At 61.8% G+C, this 17,242-nt stretch overlaps 2 protein-coding genes across 2 annotated transcripts; both read left to right on the forward strand.

The window, feature by feature from the left end:
- The first annotated feature begins 3,077 nt into the window (after positions 1-3,077).
- Positions 3,078-7,660, forward strand: SEPT5 (septin 5). Its single transcript, XM_023508024.1, has 11 exons — positions 3,078-3,164; positions 3,810-3,906; positions 4,012-4,098; positions 4,321-4,444; positions 4,532-4,666; positions 4,763-4,880; positions 4,983-5,084; positions 5,891-5,987; positions 6,186-6,321; positions 6,524-6,626; positions 6,714-7,660. The coding sequence occupies exons 1-11, from the start codon at positions 3,084-3,086 to the stop codon at positions 6,768-6,770; spliced, it is 1,137 nt and encodes a 378-aa protein (XP_023363792.1). The 5' UTR covers positions 3,078-3,083; the 3' UTR covers positions 6,771-7,660.
- A 163-nt stretch (positions 7,661-7,823) lies between these two features.
- GP1BB (glycoprotein Ib platelet beta subunit) lies at positions 7,824-9,030 on the forward strand. Its single transcript, XM_003801703.3, has 2 exons — positions 7,824-7,931; positions 8,169-9,030. The coding sequence occupies exons 1-2, from the start codon at positions 7,922-7,924 to the stop codon at positions 8,777-8,779; spliced, it is 621 nt and encodes a 206-aa protein (XP_003801751.1). The 5' UTR covers positions 7,824-7,921; the 3' UTR covers positions 8,780-9,030.
- Positions 9,031-17,242: the final 8,212 nt, after the last annotated feature.

A 17,242-nucleotide genomic window follows, 5' to 3' on the forward strand; every position in this document is an offset into this window, starting at 1 on the left:
AGCCCGGTGCCCGCCCGCGTGCCCGCGCGCCTTTGTCCCCGCCGCCCGCCCCTCACCGTGTCCCTCCGTCTCTCCCCCGCCCGCCGGCCCGGACCCGCCCGGACCCGGACTCGACCCGACCTCGACCGGGCAGAGGATAAGCAGGTACGTGCGCGCTGCCGCTCAGCTTGCCGAGACCCGGCTGGCTGTCACCCTTTGTGGCACTAACGCCGCCCGCGCCCAGGCGCGACCCCGCCCCCGCCGGCCGTCATCCAGCCCAGTCGCGGTTACCGATTGTCAGCTGGGGCAGTGCTGGGACTCCTGGGGTTTCAGGGGCACCGAGGGGTGCCAGGCCAGAGTGGGTGCCTGGTCTCCTGACCCTCACAGCAGGGGTTGCGCGCCCTTCCCCAGGATGGGGGGATGGGCCGAGGGTCCCTCTTCCTCTGGTCCAGCGCCAGCATCTCCTTGCTGGCCTGGCGGAGTGCTGGGGGTCCTGGGTGAGGCTATGGTTGTTGCAGTCCACGGGAGAGGGGTGGGGGATGAGGGACTCAGGACCTACCAGCCTGTGCACAGTCCCTGAGCTGCTCCACAGAGCAGCTTCTTGCCACCCTTCCCCACTGTCACAGCACCTTCATGCACCTGTCCCTGTCCACACACACATTTCAGTGTACTGGTTTGTGGCTGGGCCTCTTCCCCACACTAGGAGCTTCCAAGGCCTAATCTGAGTCATCCCAGCGCCCAGCTCAGGGCCTCAGACCCAGTGGGTACAAATAGGCTGTGGCTTCCCAAAAGGGCTGGCCTGGTCCCCACCCTCCAGGAATGCAGGACTCCATGGGAGGCTGGCCCCTGCTGAAAAGCCAAATGAGCTCAGGGTTAAACAAAGCCCAAGACCCCTGGTTGAGTGGGGGTGGGGTGGGGCTGATAAGCAGGTGGGCTGGGGACTCCGGGGTAGCCCTGGAGGTGGCCTTTCTACCTTGAGCTCAGCCATTTTGTAGAGGAGAAGGGCCCAATTCTGGCACCAGGGTGGCCTGGGCAGCCCCCATCATGATGGGGTTCACCCAAACCATGGATGCTGGCCCAGGGTGCAGCGGCCAGGGCAGGAGATCCCAGCAGGGAGGGGAATTCCCCCAGGGAATCCACATCCTGCTTGGACAAGTAATGGCCAAGGGGGTTGGGAGGTAGGAGTGAGACTCCTGTCCTTCTGACCTGGGGCTTCCCAGAGGCTTTGCCTTGGGTGGGGGGTGGGGGGTGTAGACTGAGGCAGCCTGCAAGCCACAGCTCCATTAGACACCTTCCAGGCTGAGGCCCAGGCCCAAGGCTGTCTGTCTTTCTGGAGACATTCTGAGTGTCATGAGATGCCTGTCCAGTGTGTGCTGGGCTAAGGGCTGTGTCCTCAGTAGAACTATGGTTAGAGGTTGGGTGACTCTCAGCCCAGAGGCTTCCTGCAGGTCAGGGACAAGTGGACCAGTAGGGTAGCTTTCTGGGAGCATGGGCTGTGGGAGCTGTGGGAGCTGTGGGAGCTGGAGGATGTGGCTGCCCCCTGTCCTCTGCTGAAAGATCTCCTGTTACCAGCTCTGAACCCACTCCTTCCCTGATGCCAGCAGCCTTCAGGCCTCAAAGCAGGACTAGAGCATGGTCAGGGTAGAGGTCCTCAGCCAGTAGAGAGCCAAGAAGGCAGGGTCTGTGTTGAGAGAGCCAGGGGCTCTGCTCCTGTTGTCCCCAGGCCAGCCCTGGAGACTCTGCCGGGCCTCTTTCCTGCCACAGGCTCACTGGGATTCTGGTGGGGTCCTGAAGGTAGACAGTGAGGAAAGGTTTGGGGGCCCACAGAGAATGGTTCTTTTACTCAGGAGACTTCTGTGGTCCCTGGGATGGTCATAGGAGGGTGAGATCCAGCTGGCAGGAACTCTGCAGTCCCATAGATCCTTTTTTTATGGATTGCAATGAGCAGGGACACTCAGAGGCCATGGGAGTGTTCACTGGAGCTGGTGGGCAACAGGTCCCACTCCGTCTTCCCTATCGCACCTCCAACACCCCCCCCCGGGGGAGTGGACAACTGGGGGAGGCAGCGATGGCACATGGTGATGAGGATTTTCAGCGGGCTGACAGGGGCTTCCAAGTTTTGGGAGGTGCCCATTACAATGGGCGCCTGCATCTCCTCCCTCCTTTTGCCCCATCTAAGCCTCCAGGGCCAGGGGTGGGGAGCCGTCTGGGTTGGACTTTAGAGAGAGGTGGGCTCAGCCCTCGTCCGGTCCTCTGCACGTCTTGGAGCGTCACATTGAGAAAGAATACGCTAACGCACGCGCTTGTGCAAAAACAAGGATAGACGAGAGCGGGGTTGGGGGCATACGGGGGAGTGAGTCCCTGGGCAGCTGGGATTCCAGGCACCGCCAGGAGGCTCTCGGGCGAGTCCGCCAGCGGAGGACGGCATCTGTGGGGCCGGTTTCCGCGCGGTTGCGCGTGGGTCCCGGGAGCGTCCTCTGGCGCCCTCTGGCGGGCGGAAGGGGAGCCGCCTCTCTGGGGAGCGGGACACCGCAGCCTCAGACTCCACTCTGCCGGCGACCCGGGCGCCCCATCCGGCCGCGTGCGGGGCCCGACGGCCCAGCCGCTAGGAATGAGGCCGCGGGTGTGTGGCGGGGTTCCCGGTCCGCTAGGCGCCACGGCCCGCCTGCGCCTCTACTCGGCCCTGCCCTCCGCAGCAGCTCTCATGTGGCTCCGCCTGCGGCCCAATTTCTAGGCGACAGTTTCCCGGCGACAGAGGGCGGGGCCGTCCCCACCGCCCCCTACCGCGAGCTCCCTGGGCGCCCGCATAGCCCCGCCTCCGGGCCGGGTGCGGGAGCGGACAGGCCTGCTTGAGGCTGCGACGCTACCACAGCTCCGGACGGGTCCGCACGGGCAGGGGAATGACTCGGGCGGCCTCCGGGGCCGGCGGCCCCCAAGAAAGACGAGGTCCCCTCTCCAGGCCTCAGTTCCTGTGTCCGCAAAACGGGGCCCAGAACACGGCGTAGGGGCAGTACCACGTGTAAGTCCCTCCGACTACTCGGCTCCATCAGGCTGCCCCGGTCTGGGGTCCGATCACGGCCGGCTGGGTCGCGGGGGTCGCCGCTATGGACTCGTTAGCAGCACCCCAGGACCGCCTGGTAGAGCAGCTGCTGTCGCCTCGGACCCAGGCCCAGCGGCGGCTCAAGGTGTGTGTGTGTGGAGGGGGTGAAATTTGGGGCAGTGCGTGTGCGTCCATTCAGCCGGACTCTGTAGGCTCTGGGACGTGGCAGGGGCCAGCAGGGCCAGGGGCCTTTGGGGGTGGGCTGTCAGGCCGGCAGGCGGGGGAGGCTCAACGCTGTTGTCTATAAATAGCCCCTGCTCTTCGGCTGCTGCTGCAGCTACCCCCGCGGCTGGATCAGGGCCAGATGGGGCCTCCCACCCCCTGGTATTCTCCCAAGGGGTGAGTGTCCAGGCCCTGTGGAGGCCTTGGCTGTGCCTGAGGGTCTCAGACCTGCTGCCTTCTGTCCCCGGAGGGAGGACATGGGCTGTGCCTGCTGCTGCTTGACATCTGACCTCCCCCCACACACACACACACACATACAAACACAAACATACGGAGTCTCTGGTCCTGCCCAGCCCTTGCTGAGACTGGGAAAGACTGCCTTCCCCTGCCACCCCTTCCTGCCTTCCCATCCCCAGGCCTTTGCTCAGAGGCCCTGTTCCGTTTTTGCCACTGAAATGCCCTACCCTTTGGACAGTGCCCTCTGCTGTCTCCTCATCCTGTCCAGGAGACAGGGCACTGGGCTGCAGAAGGAAGCCCAGTGTAACCCTGATTGCCAACCCTCCCCCAGGACATCGACAAGCAGTACGTGGGCTTTGCCACACTGCCCAACCAGGTGCACCGCAAGTCGGTGAAGAAGGGCTTTGACTTCACACTTATGGTGGCTGGTGAGTGGGCCAGGCCCAGGTGCAGTGGCTGGGGCTGCTGGGCAGCTAGGCTCAGTCTTAGTGCTCCCGGACCTAGCCCTACCCTTGCTCTGTACCTCTGTGCAGGTGAGTCGGGCCTGGGGAAGTCCACGCTGGTCCACAGCCTCTTCCTGACCGACTTGTACAAGGATCGGAAGCTGCTCAGTGCAGAGGGTGAGTGCCCCCCAGCCCAGACACTGATCCCCAGATCCCTGTCATGGGACCCCCCCCCCCACCAAGGGGCCTCCTTCCAGGTCCAGCCCCTGCAGTTCCCTTCTCAGAATGTGGATCCCCTGGGCCAAGGCACCAGGATGGATGGGGACCAAGGTCCTAGCTGCCTGGGATAAGGAGGGTGAGGGATGGAAAGGCACCTCCAAGCACACCCCCCTCCCCCAGAGCGCATCAACCAGACGGTGGAGATCCTCAAGCACACAGTGGACATCGAGGAGAAGGGTGTCAAGCTGAAGCTCACCATCGTGGACACGCCGGGCTTCGGGGACGCTGTGAACAACTCTGAGTGGTGAGCACAGCCTGCCTGGGCATGCTGCCTGTCTGGTTTGGAGGGCGGCTCTGGCAGCCCGGCCTCATGCACCCCTCCCACCTGCAGCTGGAAGCCCATCACCGACTATGTGGACCAGCAGTTTGAGCAGTATTTCCGGGACGAGAGTGGACTCAACCGCAAGAACATTCAGGACAACAGGGTGCATTGCTGCCTGTATTTCATCTCCCCCTTTGGGCACGGGTACGTGGCTGTCTCAGGGCCAGCTGGGGAGCCTGCCCCCTGTACTGTCTCCCTCTGGCTCCTTCACCATGCCTATGCCCTGGTTGATCCCTACAGGCTGCGGCCAGTGGATGTGGGTTTCATGAAGGCCTTGCACGAGAAGGTGAACATCGTGCCTCTCATCGCCAAAGCTGACTGTCTTGTCCCCAGTGAGATCCGGAAGCTGAAGGAACGGGTGAGCCTCTGTGGCAGAGGGGTCTGGCCCAAGACCAGGTGGGAGGAGGGCATGAGGCTGGGCTGTCAGGCCCCAAACCTGACAGCCCTCGCCTGGCTGCAGATCCGAGAGGAGATTGACAAGTTCGGGATCCACGTGTACCAGTTCCCCGAGTGTGACTCTGACGAGGATGAGGACTTCAAGCAGCAGGACCGGGAACTGAAGGTGGCCATGCAGTCCAGTGGGGACAGGAGGACAGAGGTGGCAGGGAGGAGAGAGCCATGGGCCAGAGGGTACTAGATGGGCTCTTTTCATACAGAGCCAGAGAGGGCTGAGCACTCAGGTCTGACCTGGCTGGGATGGGGTCATTTGTTGGGAGTTAAAGGCCTAGAACTAGAGGATGAGGGGCACCCATGTGCCCGCCTGGCCTGTGCTGGGTCATTTGGCCCCACACAGGTGCTTAGTGAATCATGGAGCACTTGCTGGGATCCAAAGATGCAGCTGCTGGCTAGACTCCCACGCCAACCCTGTTCCCACAGGTCACCAGTGGGAGGGCCTGGCTCTGTAGCCACAGGGCTGTGGCATGCCCTGCCTCCCACCTAGAATTCTGATGGGCGGGAGGGGGAGGTGGTGGCTGTGGTTGTCCCACCAGCTAGATGGTGATGATGGAGACCAAGCCAGGAGCAGGTGGCCATTAAGGCAGGAGCAGAGTGTCAGCAGGGCCATCAGTACCAGGCTGCATAGGCTCAGCCCTGGGAGAGAACTGGGAAGTAGCTGCATAGGGAGGTCTTGGTGGGGGGAGGAGATGGAGAGGAGGGAGCGAGCGTCTAGGCACAGCCTGGCAAAGGCCCTGGTGGTGTAAGCTGCACAGGCTTAGGCTTCAGTGGGCAGCAGAGAGGCTGGAATCCCTTTGGGGAGAGGTCAGCGATGGTGATGCTGCAGGGCCTACCTGAGCTAAGCGCCCATGCCCCTCTCCAATCACTGACCCTTCACGTACGCTGACCAGGTCTGAACCCTTCCCTTTCCCCCAGGAGAGCGCACCCTTCGCGGTTATAGGCAGCAACACGGTGGTGGAGGCCAAGGGGCAACGGGTCCGGGGGCGACTGTACCCCTGGGGGATCGTGGAGGGTGAGTTGGGGCACGGGCACCAGCACTGACACAGGATACAGGGTGGGAAGGCCGCCTGGGCCGGCGCGCACCCACCCCCTGGGTGACTGTGCCCCTAGGGGATCATGGAGGATGAGTTAGGGCACTGGGCACCATCTCGGGTCATAGGGCGGGAAGGCTGCCCCAGCCGGCGCCCACCCACCCCCTGCTCCTGCGCAGTGGAGAACCAGGCGCACTGCGACTTTGTGAAGCTGCGTAACATGCTCATCCGCACGCACATGCACGATCTCAAGGATGTGACGTGCGACGTGCACTACGAGAACTACCGCGCGCACTGCATCCAGCAGATGACCAGGTACGCCGCCTCGCCCCTCTTGGCCCCACCACCCACCCGACCCCCCCCCAATCAACTCCCCAGCACTTGGTCTCCCAGAGCCAGCCCGGGGGTGTGAGGCCTGGGAAGGCACGGCCTTGGTAGTGGGGGTGGGGTCGACAACCCTTAGCCGTAGCCGCTGAGCTTCCCAGCAGCGCTGTGGCTCCCACCCGCAAACCCACAGCAAGCTGACCCAGGACAGCCGCATGGATAGCCCCATCCCCATCCTGCCACTGCCCACCCCGGACGCGGAAACCGAGAAGCTCATCAGGATGAAGGATGAGGAGGTTAGAGGAGCGAGGACGGGGCGGGGCAGGTGGGCGTGGCCAAGGGCCGATGGGCGTTCCTCACCGCTCCGTTGCCCTGCCCCCCAGCTGAGGCGCATGCAGGAGATGCTGCAGAAAATGAAGCAGAAAATGCAGGACCAGTGACCCCGTCCCGCCCACGTCGCCACGGATCCGCCAGCGTCTCCGGGATGGCCCCTCCCGCCCCTGGAGCCTGGACTCGACCCTGGTTTCACCTGGTTCTTGGACTAGCCTGGACCCAACCCTAACCTACAGTGGCCCAGATCGGACTGTCCCCAACCTGGAGACACGGGCACAGCCTCCGCTGACCCTAATTTATTCTCAGCACCACCCCCTCCCACGTCATTTGTATCTGCTTCCGAGGGGCCTGGACAGTGACACCCCCCAGTTGCCCCCCACCTTGGAGGATCAGGAGCTAAGATGGTTTGCGACTTCTGAGATTTCCCCTCCCCCTCCTGGAAGGTCAGCGCACCCAGGCAGGCGGGCAAACCCAGGCGGAAGAGAGGAATGGATCCCCAGGGTCCCGCAGAGCGGACTGGGGAACCCTCCTAGGTTTGCTTCCGCGGGCCACCCAGCATATGCTGGAACCCCACTTTGTGCAGAGGTGGGCCAGGTCCTCCCTAATCTCCTCACTCACGCACCGCAACCCCAGCGGGCGGGGCTGGACGGTTGCAGCAAATAGGAACCCTCCCGGGGCTGGAGACTGCTGCGGGGAGGGTGGCGGGACACCCGTGCGGGTCCTTGCCTCTTCTCCACAGATCCGGCTGGACCTGGACGGCTCCAGGGGCAGCGGGATGTGTGCCATCCCCTGGCAATTCCCTGTGCTGGGAGGGCCGTGCCCTGCCCGCAGCTGGAGGTCTCCTCCCCAGCAGCACTGCCGCTCAGGCCTCCAGCACTGGGCCTCCCGGATTCCCCCCTTCACCCCGCATGACCCCTCTCCTCCACATTATGCTCCGTTTTGTTTGATTGTGAACGCTGCGTCCTGTCCTGGTGACAGAACAATGTTGTTGAACGTCTCAGCGGGTGTCTGAGTGCTCCATGCGCCCCTGGGAGCGGGTGGGAGCGGAAACCGGGGACCTGCAAGCAGTGGTGATAGCACGCTATCTGCGTCCGCAGCGCCGGTCCACGCGGCCGCAGGGTTATTTCTGGCCCTGCCACAGCACCGTGGTCAAGGCAGCGGGCGGGAGGGACTGGCAGGGGTGGGACGGCCTTATCGCCAGGTTCTCCGGCCAACACACCTCCTGATCCAGAGCGAGCCGTGCTGCCGTCCTCTCGCCATGGGCTCCGGTGAGTCTGCGTCCAGTCGGCCCGGCCGCTCCCTATGCAGACGAAGGTTGGGCGGTACTTGGGTCAGACTTAGAGGGGACTTTTACACAGCGCGCGGTTGCTCTGGGTGGAGAGGACTACAGGCTAAGGTAGTCGCGGTCTTCGCGAGCTGGATGGAGGCTGGTCCGGCGCTCTGGGTGCTCAGGGACACCCAGGTGCCCCGCTGGCCGCCCGGCTGACCCAGCACTTCCCTTCCAGGGCCGCGCAGGGCGCTGAGCCTACTGCTCCTTCTACTGGCGCCGCCGAGCCGCCCCGCCGCGGGCTGCCCTGCGCCCTGTAGCTGCGCAGGGACGGTCGTCGACTGTGGGTGGCGCAGGCTGACTGGGGCCTCGCTGCCGGCTGTCTTCCCTCTGGGCACCACCGAACTGGTGCTGACTGGCAACAACCTGACGGCGCTGCCGCCGGGGCTGCTGGACTCGCTGCCGGCACTGCGCGTCGCGCGCCTGAGCGCCAACCCCTGGCACTGCGACTGCCGCCTGGTGCCGCTACGCGCCTGGCTAGCCGGCCGCCCCGAGCGCGCGGCCTACCGTGACCTGCGCTGCGCCTCGCCCTCTGCGCTGCGCGGCCGCCTGCTGTCCTACCTGGCAGAGGATGAGCTGCGTGCTGCCTGTACTCCCGGCCCGCTCTGCTGGGAGGTTCTGGCGGTTCAGCTCGCGCTGCTCGGGCTCGGGCTGCTGCACGCGCTGCTACTGGCGCTGCTTCTGTGCCGCCTGCGGAGGCTGCGCGCCCGCGCCCGCGCCCTGGCGGCACACCGGCTGTCGCTCACCGCCCCCCTGGTGGCGAAGCCCGCCGGAATTGGCGCGTCCTGAGAGGAGTCAATTGGCTCTGAGCAACATGAACCTGCAAACTCGACGGGACCCTGCCCAAGAAGCGCCCTTTCCACCCTGGACCCACCTGGCCTCTGCCGCTGCCCAATCTCGTAGACACACACGGGCCCACTGGCCCAGATCCAGTCTGCCGGAACTGCTGCCCTCCCCACGAGGCAGCCATGCCCTCTATGCCCAGGAGGTCAGGAGGGTGAAGTGTAGCCCAGGCCCTGCTCAATCCCCCCTCCCAAACTTTGGTGCTGAATAAACCAGTTCTCCTACAGAAGATGTGACAGGTCTCTACACCACTGACCTGGACATTTCCCTCAAAAAGCACCAGAAAAGTTCCCCTGGGAAGTTCAAGGGGACACAACTGCATCTTCACACACATCCACACCCACCTTGGGGCAAACAGGAGTCAGTGGGAGATGACTCCTGTCAAACTCTGAAAGATCACAGGGGAAGGCACAGAAGATACTCTTAAATGGGAACACAGTGGGGAGAAAGAAGACACTGGGGGGCAATGAGGACATTGTGGGAGTGAGGACTCTGCGGACAAGGCAGTCTATCACAGCAGTGTGACCTCAAGAGTCTGAGGATGCTCTGAGTAGGGTTCCTGTGGGCAGCGCAGGGCTGGGAGGATGGTCTGAGTGTAGCTTCGGGGCTGAGGTGTCCCCTGTGCAGGGACCATGCTGTATGGACCCTACTCAGAGTAGTGGAGTGGGCTGGGTTTGTCCCTCTGCAGACAGAGGGTGCTGGGTGGCAGGCTGGTCTGTCTGAGGCTCCCTATAAGAAATCAGTCCCTGGGATATGAAGCTGTGGGCAGTGGGGTCCCTGGAAGGCCCTGCAGGTGTGAGGGGATGCCAGAGTTCCTAGGGTCTCTGGAATAATTGTGTCCTGGAGTAAGCCAGGCCCCCCACCACCCTGACCCCTCCAGACACCCCCAAATCTCCCTCCTGTGCAGCTTCCCCAGGCCCCAGGCTATGCATGCTGTCTTTGCCTCCCAGTGGGGCCCTAGACACACTGTTCTTTCTGCCTGGTACATGGTCCCTTCACACCACTGCTCCTTGTCCATCTCCACATCTCCAGTGAGTCCACCCTCAACTGCCACTTCCCTTGGGAAGTGCTCTCTGACCCCCAGACCTGTGAGGGGTTTCTTAGAGCCCTCCAGTCCCCAGCCTCCTGCTGTTCCTCCCAACCCTGGAGCTCAGCATCCAGGGCCTCTGATTCCTCCTGGGTGCTCAGGTTGCTACAGGCTGCTAGCAAGGGCACAGAGTGCCCAAATGAGGAGGCCGCACCTTCCTCTCCATTGGGGTCAGCCTGGAAGTACCTAGAACAAGGTCCCTCTTTCACCCTGGAGGCAGCCCCCACCCACTGGGGCCATATACAATAAAGACTATTCTCCATGCATTCCAAATGGCCCCAGAAAAGAAGCCTCAGGTCCCAGCCGCCTGGCACAGGAAGGCCCCTGGCCCTCACTGACCACCACTGACTGGGTCGGGGAGGCTGCTGCTGACATGGCCTTTGTCCTGGCCTTTGTGGGACAAGACAGATGACCCTCCCACAGGGCTGATGCTATCTTGAGACTGTCGGTCAGACATGAGGCAGGAGCCACCCTCTCTTTTGTGGGCAGGTGCGGGGCATCCGGCCCATTGTGGCCTGCAGCCGACTGTGCAGTTGTCCATCCGGCCTTATCGCCACATCGGGGTGGTGACCCCCTTTGTACAGATGCACAGTCCACCTTGCTGTCCCCAGGGGTGGCCCAGCACCCCCAGAACTCCTGGCAGAGGTCAGAAGTAACAGTCATCACAACAAGGTACATCAGCAACTCTCCAAACTGAGTCCCAATAGGGTGCAGGGATGAGGTACGCTCGCCACTTTCCAAAAGAGAAAGCCAACCCCCAAAGGGCACATGCCACTGGACCCTAGAGCTTTCTTATTATCTACCCTGGGAGCAGAGCTGGGACAGGCCCCTGGAACTCCCCACCCTTGGTCACTGAGGCCTTCTGGAGGCCCAGGAGAAAGAGACTGGGGTCCTATTTGACCCCAAGCTAAGAAATGGAGACCACTTTGGGCTGTGGGACAAGGTCCCAGAAGGATCTGCAGGAACTCGTCCACAGGAGCTCAGGCCCACTGCCCACAAGGCTTGCAGGGTCTAGACCAGTGTGTCCCTGAGAGGGTGGCATGGGGGCCTGAGGGCCAGAACTGAGGAAGCGGGGTATCCTCTGATGGAGAAAGCTGCTGGAATCACAGTGTGGCCACACATAAGGAAGAACTTCCTGCTCTCTGGTCAAAGGGACAGCTGAGCCCTATGGGTCCTCCAGAATATCCCCTTTGACAGTTCTCTGTGGTCTAGGTAGGCTCATGCCAAGGTATAGATCATGGAGGGCACAGCTTGGCCCGCTTGGCTGACTTCTCAGGCTGCCTAGGAGCCCCCATTCCACCTTCTAACCCTGAGCTGACCCTGGAGTCTCAGCTGTGGCCAAGAAATGTGGGGAAATGGCTGGTCCCAGCTCAGTGCCGCTGAATGGCCCGGAGGGGTACACACCACTCCCCACTGATAAGCTAGTCACCTCTGTGGCCCCAGGCCCTCCTTCCAGATGAGAACAGGTAGGAGGCCTCTCATCGCCTGCTCAGAACCCACACCTCCAGACCCCAGGTTTACTCCCCGCCCTGCAGCGTCAGGATCCTCAGACCCTCCCCCTGCCACCAGCCTCTCTGGGCTCCCAGTCTTTGGTGCATCCTCCCCCATGGGTAAGGCCTCAGCCAGTCTTTGGTGCATCCTCCCCCAAGGGTAAGGGTCACCTTTGCTTCCCAGCCCTGCCCTAGCCTGATACATGGGGCAGGATGCTGTATCCATGTTGGTGTCCTCAACATGGAGCTCGAGTTTTATCTGGGGCCTACACACAGCCAGCTAGTGAGCAAGTGAACAAAAGGTTGAATATGGTGAGTCCCAGGATGGCCAGATAGTGGCCCGAGGTAGACACAGCGTGACTGGGAGCCCCTGCGTCCTGGTCTGTGAAATGGGCCCTTGAAGCCCCAGGCCCAGCGCCGGCGCGTCCTTCCCTCTGGCGCCGCGACCCTGGGAAGGCACCAGGGGGCGCTCGCGATCTGCAGAAAACGCCCGCTGCGGGGCTAGCGCTGACCCAGGCACGCGCCGGGTGCAGAAGACCTGGCCCTGTGCAAAGAAACAGAGGCCTGGGGAGGAGGGGACTAGTTCAGTCTGCAGGGGACGCCCCGGAGAGGAAAAGGCAGATTGCTCCTCTTGGGAGCAGGCTGGGGAGCGCCGCGTGGCTGCTGACCGACCGAGTGCGGGGATGGCGGCCCCTTCCCCTATCCTGGCTCACTGACAGCCTGTCACGGGGGAAGATAAGGGACATCTTCCGCCAGGGATGGGGGTGTCAGCGCAGGTGATCCCTCCCGCCTTCTGCTGGTGTTTGCTCCATAAACACTTATTGGGCTCCTGCAGTGTGCACTGTGGAGCAGGGCGGGGCAGGCGACCGTGAGGGCCTTTACTCCTCAGCTCCTGCCAGGAAGGACGGTCCAGGGCCTGGCAGTGACTCAGGAAAAGAGGATCCACCACCTCCCCATCAGTCGGTTGCCAGGGCTGCACAGCACAGGTCTGCTCAGGCCCCTCCAGCCTGGGGAGGGGCCAGATTCAGGGGCTGGGCTGACCCCTACTCGGGAGGCCTGACTGTGCCCCAGTGGAGGAGGTCCTGGGAAGGTCTGGGGGGCCAAAGCCCTGGCCACATTGGGGGGGGACTGCACCCGCTGCCCAGACGGAGCAACAACATTGGGGTGGGTGGCAGGGCCCTGGGGGCCCATAGCTCAGCACAGCGTCTGCGCCCACCCCCGATGTTTCCTATGGAAGACAAGCAGCTGGTGATAAATCACCTGTGCCCTGCAAGGGTGGGGAAGGGGAACAGTCTGTGACAGAGTCAGGGCTTGAGACAGAGACAGCCAGCCCCAGAGAGAGAGAGAGAGAGGGCAGAGAGACAGAGGTTCTGACGCCAGACAGGTCCCTCTCTTGAGCGTCAGGCCTCCCCCCTGCCTGGGAGCCCCCTCCACAGAGCCCATCTGGAAACCAGCTGAAAGCTACCCCACCCCCATCCCATTGACCCCCAACAGGGAGGCAGAGGAGGAAGGGCTGGCCTTTGCAGTCATAACTCCAGCCCCCCTGGACTGTAAATCAGTGGGGGGCTCTTGAGAAGCACTACCCTCCCCCACTGAGGAAGGTCTTCGGGGTCACTGTCCTGGGGACTGGCCTTAAACAGCTGTTGGTGGAATCCTCTAGACCCCCTTTTCCCAGCACTGTCCAATGGGCCCAGAGCCATCTACATCCACACACTCTTACCCATCTCATCTCTCTCCAAAGGCAGGAAACATCTATAGGGATTGACAGTTGTCTCCTCATCAGGAGACCCCTGTCACTGGCCCCACATGAACTGCAGGTCAGGGGGCCCTCCCCTGAGAAGCCTCCTGGGGTCTGCTCTGCCCCAGGGGAAATGCCATCTGTCCCTTCTTCCTTCCGTCCTGCCTTCCTGTCACATCCCCCTCCCCTGCAGGGTGCTGTGGGCCAGCTGGACAAAGGGTGCTGAGAGATGGGCCAGGTGAGGCCCCCAGGTGAGAGCACACCCTCCCATGCACAGGGCAGATGTGAACCTGAGGGAGAGACTTGAGAGAGCCTGAGGGAGTGTTTCCCTAGAGCAGACCCCAGGACAACCTCTTAGGACCCCTGAGGTGGCCCTAAGGCCACTTATGCACAAGGAAATAATGTCCACCATGAAATCACCCAGGGCCTATCTCAAGAAGTGGTGGCGTTGGGAACAGAGTGAGAAAATTCCTTATCCAGAAGTACCCTTGGAGCTCTTGGTATTCTGTGCAGAGAGAGGCACTGAGTGTCCCCTGGGCTGGTCTGGTCCTGGTCACATGGATGGTCCCCTTGACTCTCAGAACAAACCCTCAAGTTGGACACCAGAGACAGCTCAGGGGAGGGTGCACAGTGCCCAGCTCAGCCTGTGTCTGGTGTCTCCAAGATGTTCCGGGGAAGAGAGAGAGGGGAAAAAGGTGCCAGAGCCTGCCACCCAGCATTCATCTGTTCTCCATCGTATTCATCCCCACGTTCGGCCCTATCTGGAGCTCCTCAGCCCACTCTCTAGCCTTCCTGATGGGACCAGCCTAAGAGCACTGCCAGCTCCCTCCTGCTCCCTGGGGAATCCCCTGGTTGTGTTTAAGCTCATCAGACAAATTGAGGGGCTCCTGGCATTCAACCTCAGAGGGCAGCCTGCCCTGCCCTCCTGATCCTGCCCAGGTGTGGCTCTCTTCCCTGTCCCCATCCCGGTCATACAGGACCCTGAGACCAGCCCCACAAGGCCACTGTGCCCCTAGTGGGGTAAAGGAATCCTCAGAGGTGGGAGTTTCGCCTGACGGCCCCCAAACCCTTTGGGAGGCAGAGGGTCCTCATAGCAGCTGCTTGTCTTGCCTGGGCTTTGTAGACAGACCCCTGGGGAAAAGGCTAGGGGCTAGGGATCCTGTGAGCTGGGCAAGGGTCCCAGAGCAGCCCTGAACATGGCACAAAGGCCTCTGAGTTGGGTCATGCCAGGACAACTGTCTCCTGGGCCTCTGAAGGGGGTGACCCCAGCCTGGGGAGGACCTTTGGGGATACCCTGGACAGCCCAAAAGACAGCTCTGCTCAAGCATCTGTATTCAAATCCATGTTGATATGATTTGTGTGTGGCGGGGAGTGCTTTTCTGTATGCTTTATTTAAAGATGTTCTTGGAGATTATCAGCCAGTCTCTGCAGATGCTGGGGAAGGGGCTTCTATCTGAGCAGGGCTGGGAGGGCGGTAGCCTCTCACAGACCCTGACAGCCACTTGTCCCAGCATGCCTGCCCCATGCCCTTGGTGCCCACTGAAGGTGCTTACTGGGTTTTCACAGCACCACCTTCCTGCCATGGGGGGCAGACCCAGGAAATCCACGGCAGCACAGGTAAGGACAGGGCGAGAGCCTGTGGAGTTAGCCACCCTGAGACAAGGCAGCTTCAGGTATTCCAGTCCAAGGTAGTGCCTGGGAAACCACTGACTTTCTTTATAGGAAAAGTGGGGACAGACCTATTTGGGGGAGCTTAGGGCCTCTCCCAGCACTGTGTGCCTCACCTGGACACCACTGCCCTGGGGGACCCTGGAATATGAATCTCTGGTGTGGGGTCTCTGTCTGTGGAACTCTGGCTAATAAGTCCCTGGCCTGGGGTCCCTGCTCTTGACCAGAAGATCTAGTCTGGAATCAGTGCAGACCCTGGCCTTCCCCGACTTGAGATGCCAGTACTGTGGTTCAGCCATGGTTGCCTCTGGGACATCAGTCTACCCCTTCCCTGCAGGCTGAGGCCATACTCCTGGGTCTCTTGTGCAAGGTCAATAAGACAATTGTCTGAAGCACAAGGAGCATCCCCAGATCACCCGTGTCCGACCAGAAACCCCCCCCCCCCAGCCTATACTCTGTTGACCTCAGACTTTAGTGCTGCTGTTCTGAGTCTCTGAGTCCTCCCCCAAACCTCCCCATCCTTCCTGGCTCCTCCTGGAATCCTCCAGAGTACTCCGTAGAATCCCCTGGCTGTCCCTCCCATGTTCTCAGGTATGGGCTGGTATGCCTGGATTGGTCCTGGCAGGTGACTGGCATTGGAGTTTTGTTGGCACTGACAGAGCCACGAGCCTGGAATGGCCCTGCAGGGTCCAAGTGGGCAGGATGGGCCATGGGCCTGGTGGTTTGCAGGCGTAACAACAGAACTGTGGAGGGGCAAGGCTCTCTCTTGGCACTGGCACCTGGGGGTGCTCAGTATCTGTATGGCTCTGTGGGCCTCCCAGACAAGGCTGATCAAACCCTGGAGCATGTGGGATGCAAACAAGGCTGAGGTATCACAAGTCTGCCCTTGTTCCCGGGCTTCCCTACATCCCCACTCACACCTGTGTCCTCCTCATACTGGTTGTGCCTTGGGATCCCCATGCAGTGGTTCTGGCCTCCTCCCCACCAACCTTCTCCTGGGCTGCCTGAGTGAGTGAAGACTGTGCACACTCACGTGCATACACACACACACACAAGCTCCCAGAGAAGTCTCCCTTTTGTGAGAGAGATCACACCTCCAGGGTGGGTCACCTGTGAGACTAACCACATGTGCTTCTGGTGGCCAACCTGCTGAGTGTTTGCATGTCTGTGTGTGTCTCTGTGTGTGGGTGTGTTTGTGGAGAGGTGCAGTCCCACCTCCTAGTGTGAGCCTGCACATGTCCCACACCACCTCCCCACCACCACCACCCTGTGAGCCCGGGTCTTTGTCCCTGATCCCCCTTGGACCTGTGTCTGTGCCTCTGGCCCCCTAGGCATGTCTTCACACCTTCTGAGTGCACAAGCCCCTGCTGCCCACCCCTGCCCCCTGTGCCCCTCCAGTAGCACCTCACCCCTGCCCACCCGTGTGCACACAGAGGCTTGTTTTCTCTGCCTTGCAGGCCACGGGTGTGCTCGTAAATTGTGCAGTTGATGACACATTTATCCCAAGGTGGCTAGTGGTGTGAATTTATGGCTGCACCCCCTCACAGCGGAGGCAGGACAGGGGCCAGGACACTATGAAGGGAGGTACCTCCAGGCCATTCTACTGGGCAGTTGTGGAGACACGGGGCCACTGCTGGACCAGGAAGAGCTCCAGGACTGCTCCCAAGGTCTTGCCTTGCTCAGAAGCCCTATGATTTCAGGGCACTTGGGATGGCTGAGGGGCTGAGAGTCTGGGCCATGCTTCAGGGGTGAAGGCTAGGGAACAGAGGCTGCTACTCTGCCTAGTTTGCCTGCCCTTCCACTCTGCTCCTCAGCCTTCCTACCTCTGAAATAGGGCAGCAGCTTCAGTGTGCTGGGAATTGCAGGCCTATGCTCTCGAAATAGCCACCCTCTGCCACTGGGCTACTAGGAGCACCAAAGTTTGGGGAGGTTTGGCAGAAGGGTGGAAGTCACTGGGGCAGATGGGCCATGCACTGGGAGGAGTAGCAGTGTGGGGGACAGTCAGGGCAGAGAGGACCCCTCAGAGAAAGCATGCCTGCCCTCCTCTGCCTTGTGAAGGTGGGGGCACTGAGGCTCAAGTGCAGAGCCTCAAGGCCACACCGGCCAGAGGTGCAGGCCCTCGAGAACCCAGATTCCTGCTCCCTAGCATGCAATGATGGGGATCCTAGGCTGAGACCCCCTCCCTGGAAAGCCTCCTTTGTCCTGCAAAGTCTGAGGGTGGGGTGGCTGCTAAGGGTTTGCCGGAAGATGGAGCAAGGCAGTTCCTGTCAGGGCCACAGCTGGGGGGTGGAGGCCCGGCTGCCTTCCCTCTGTCTGTCTGTCCATGTATGTTTGGGGTCGGGTCTCCAGGGGACCCTCTGCTGACTCTCAAGCTCCCTCCCACCCTGGCCCTGGCCCCCCCTCACGGTCTGCTGTCAGGATGAGCG

Source organism: Otolemur garnettii, unplaced genomic scaffold (assembly GCF_000181295.1).
Source record: "Otolemur garnettii isolate 467f Iridium unplaced genomic scaffold, OtoGar3 scaffold00218, whole genome shotgun sequence".
NCBI lineage: Eukaryota > Metazoa > Chordata > Mammalia > Primates > Galagidae > Otolemur > Otolemur garnettii.

Excerpts from the sequence above, each read along its gene's own strand:
- SEPT5 (XM_023508024.1), top strand. The coding sequence starts at position 3,084 with ATGGACTCGTTAGCAGCACCCCAGGACCGCCTGGTAGAGCAGCTGCTG. Across the intron at positions 4,667-4,762 it reads ATCTCCCCCTTTGGGCACGG|GCTGCGGCCAGTGGATGTGG; the intron begins GTACGTGGCTGT and ends TGATCCCTACAG. Across the intron at positions 5,988-6,185 it reads CCCCTGGGGGATCGTGGAGG|TGGAGAACCAGGCGCACTGC; the intron begins GTGAGTTGGGGC and ends GCTCCTGCGCAG.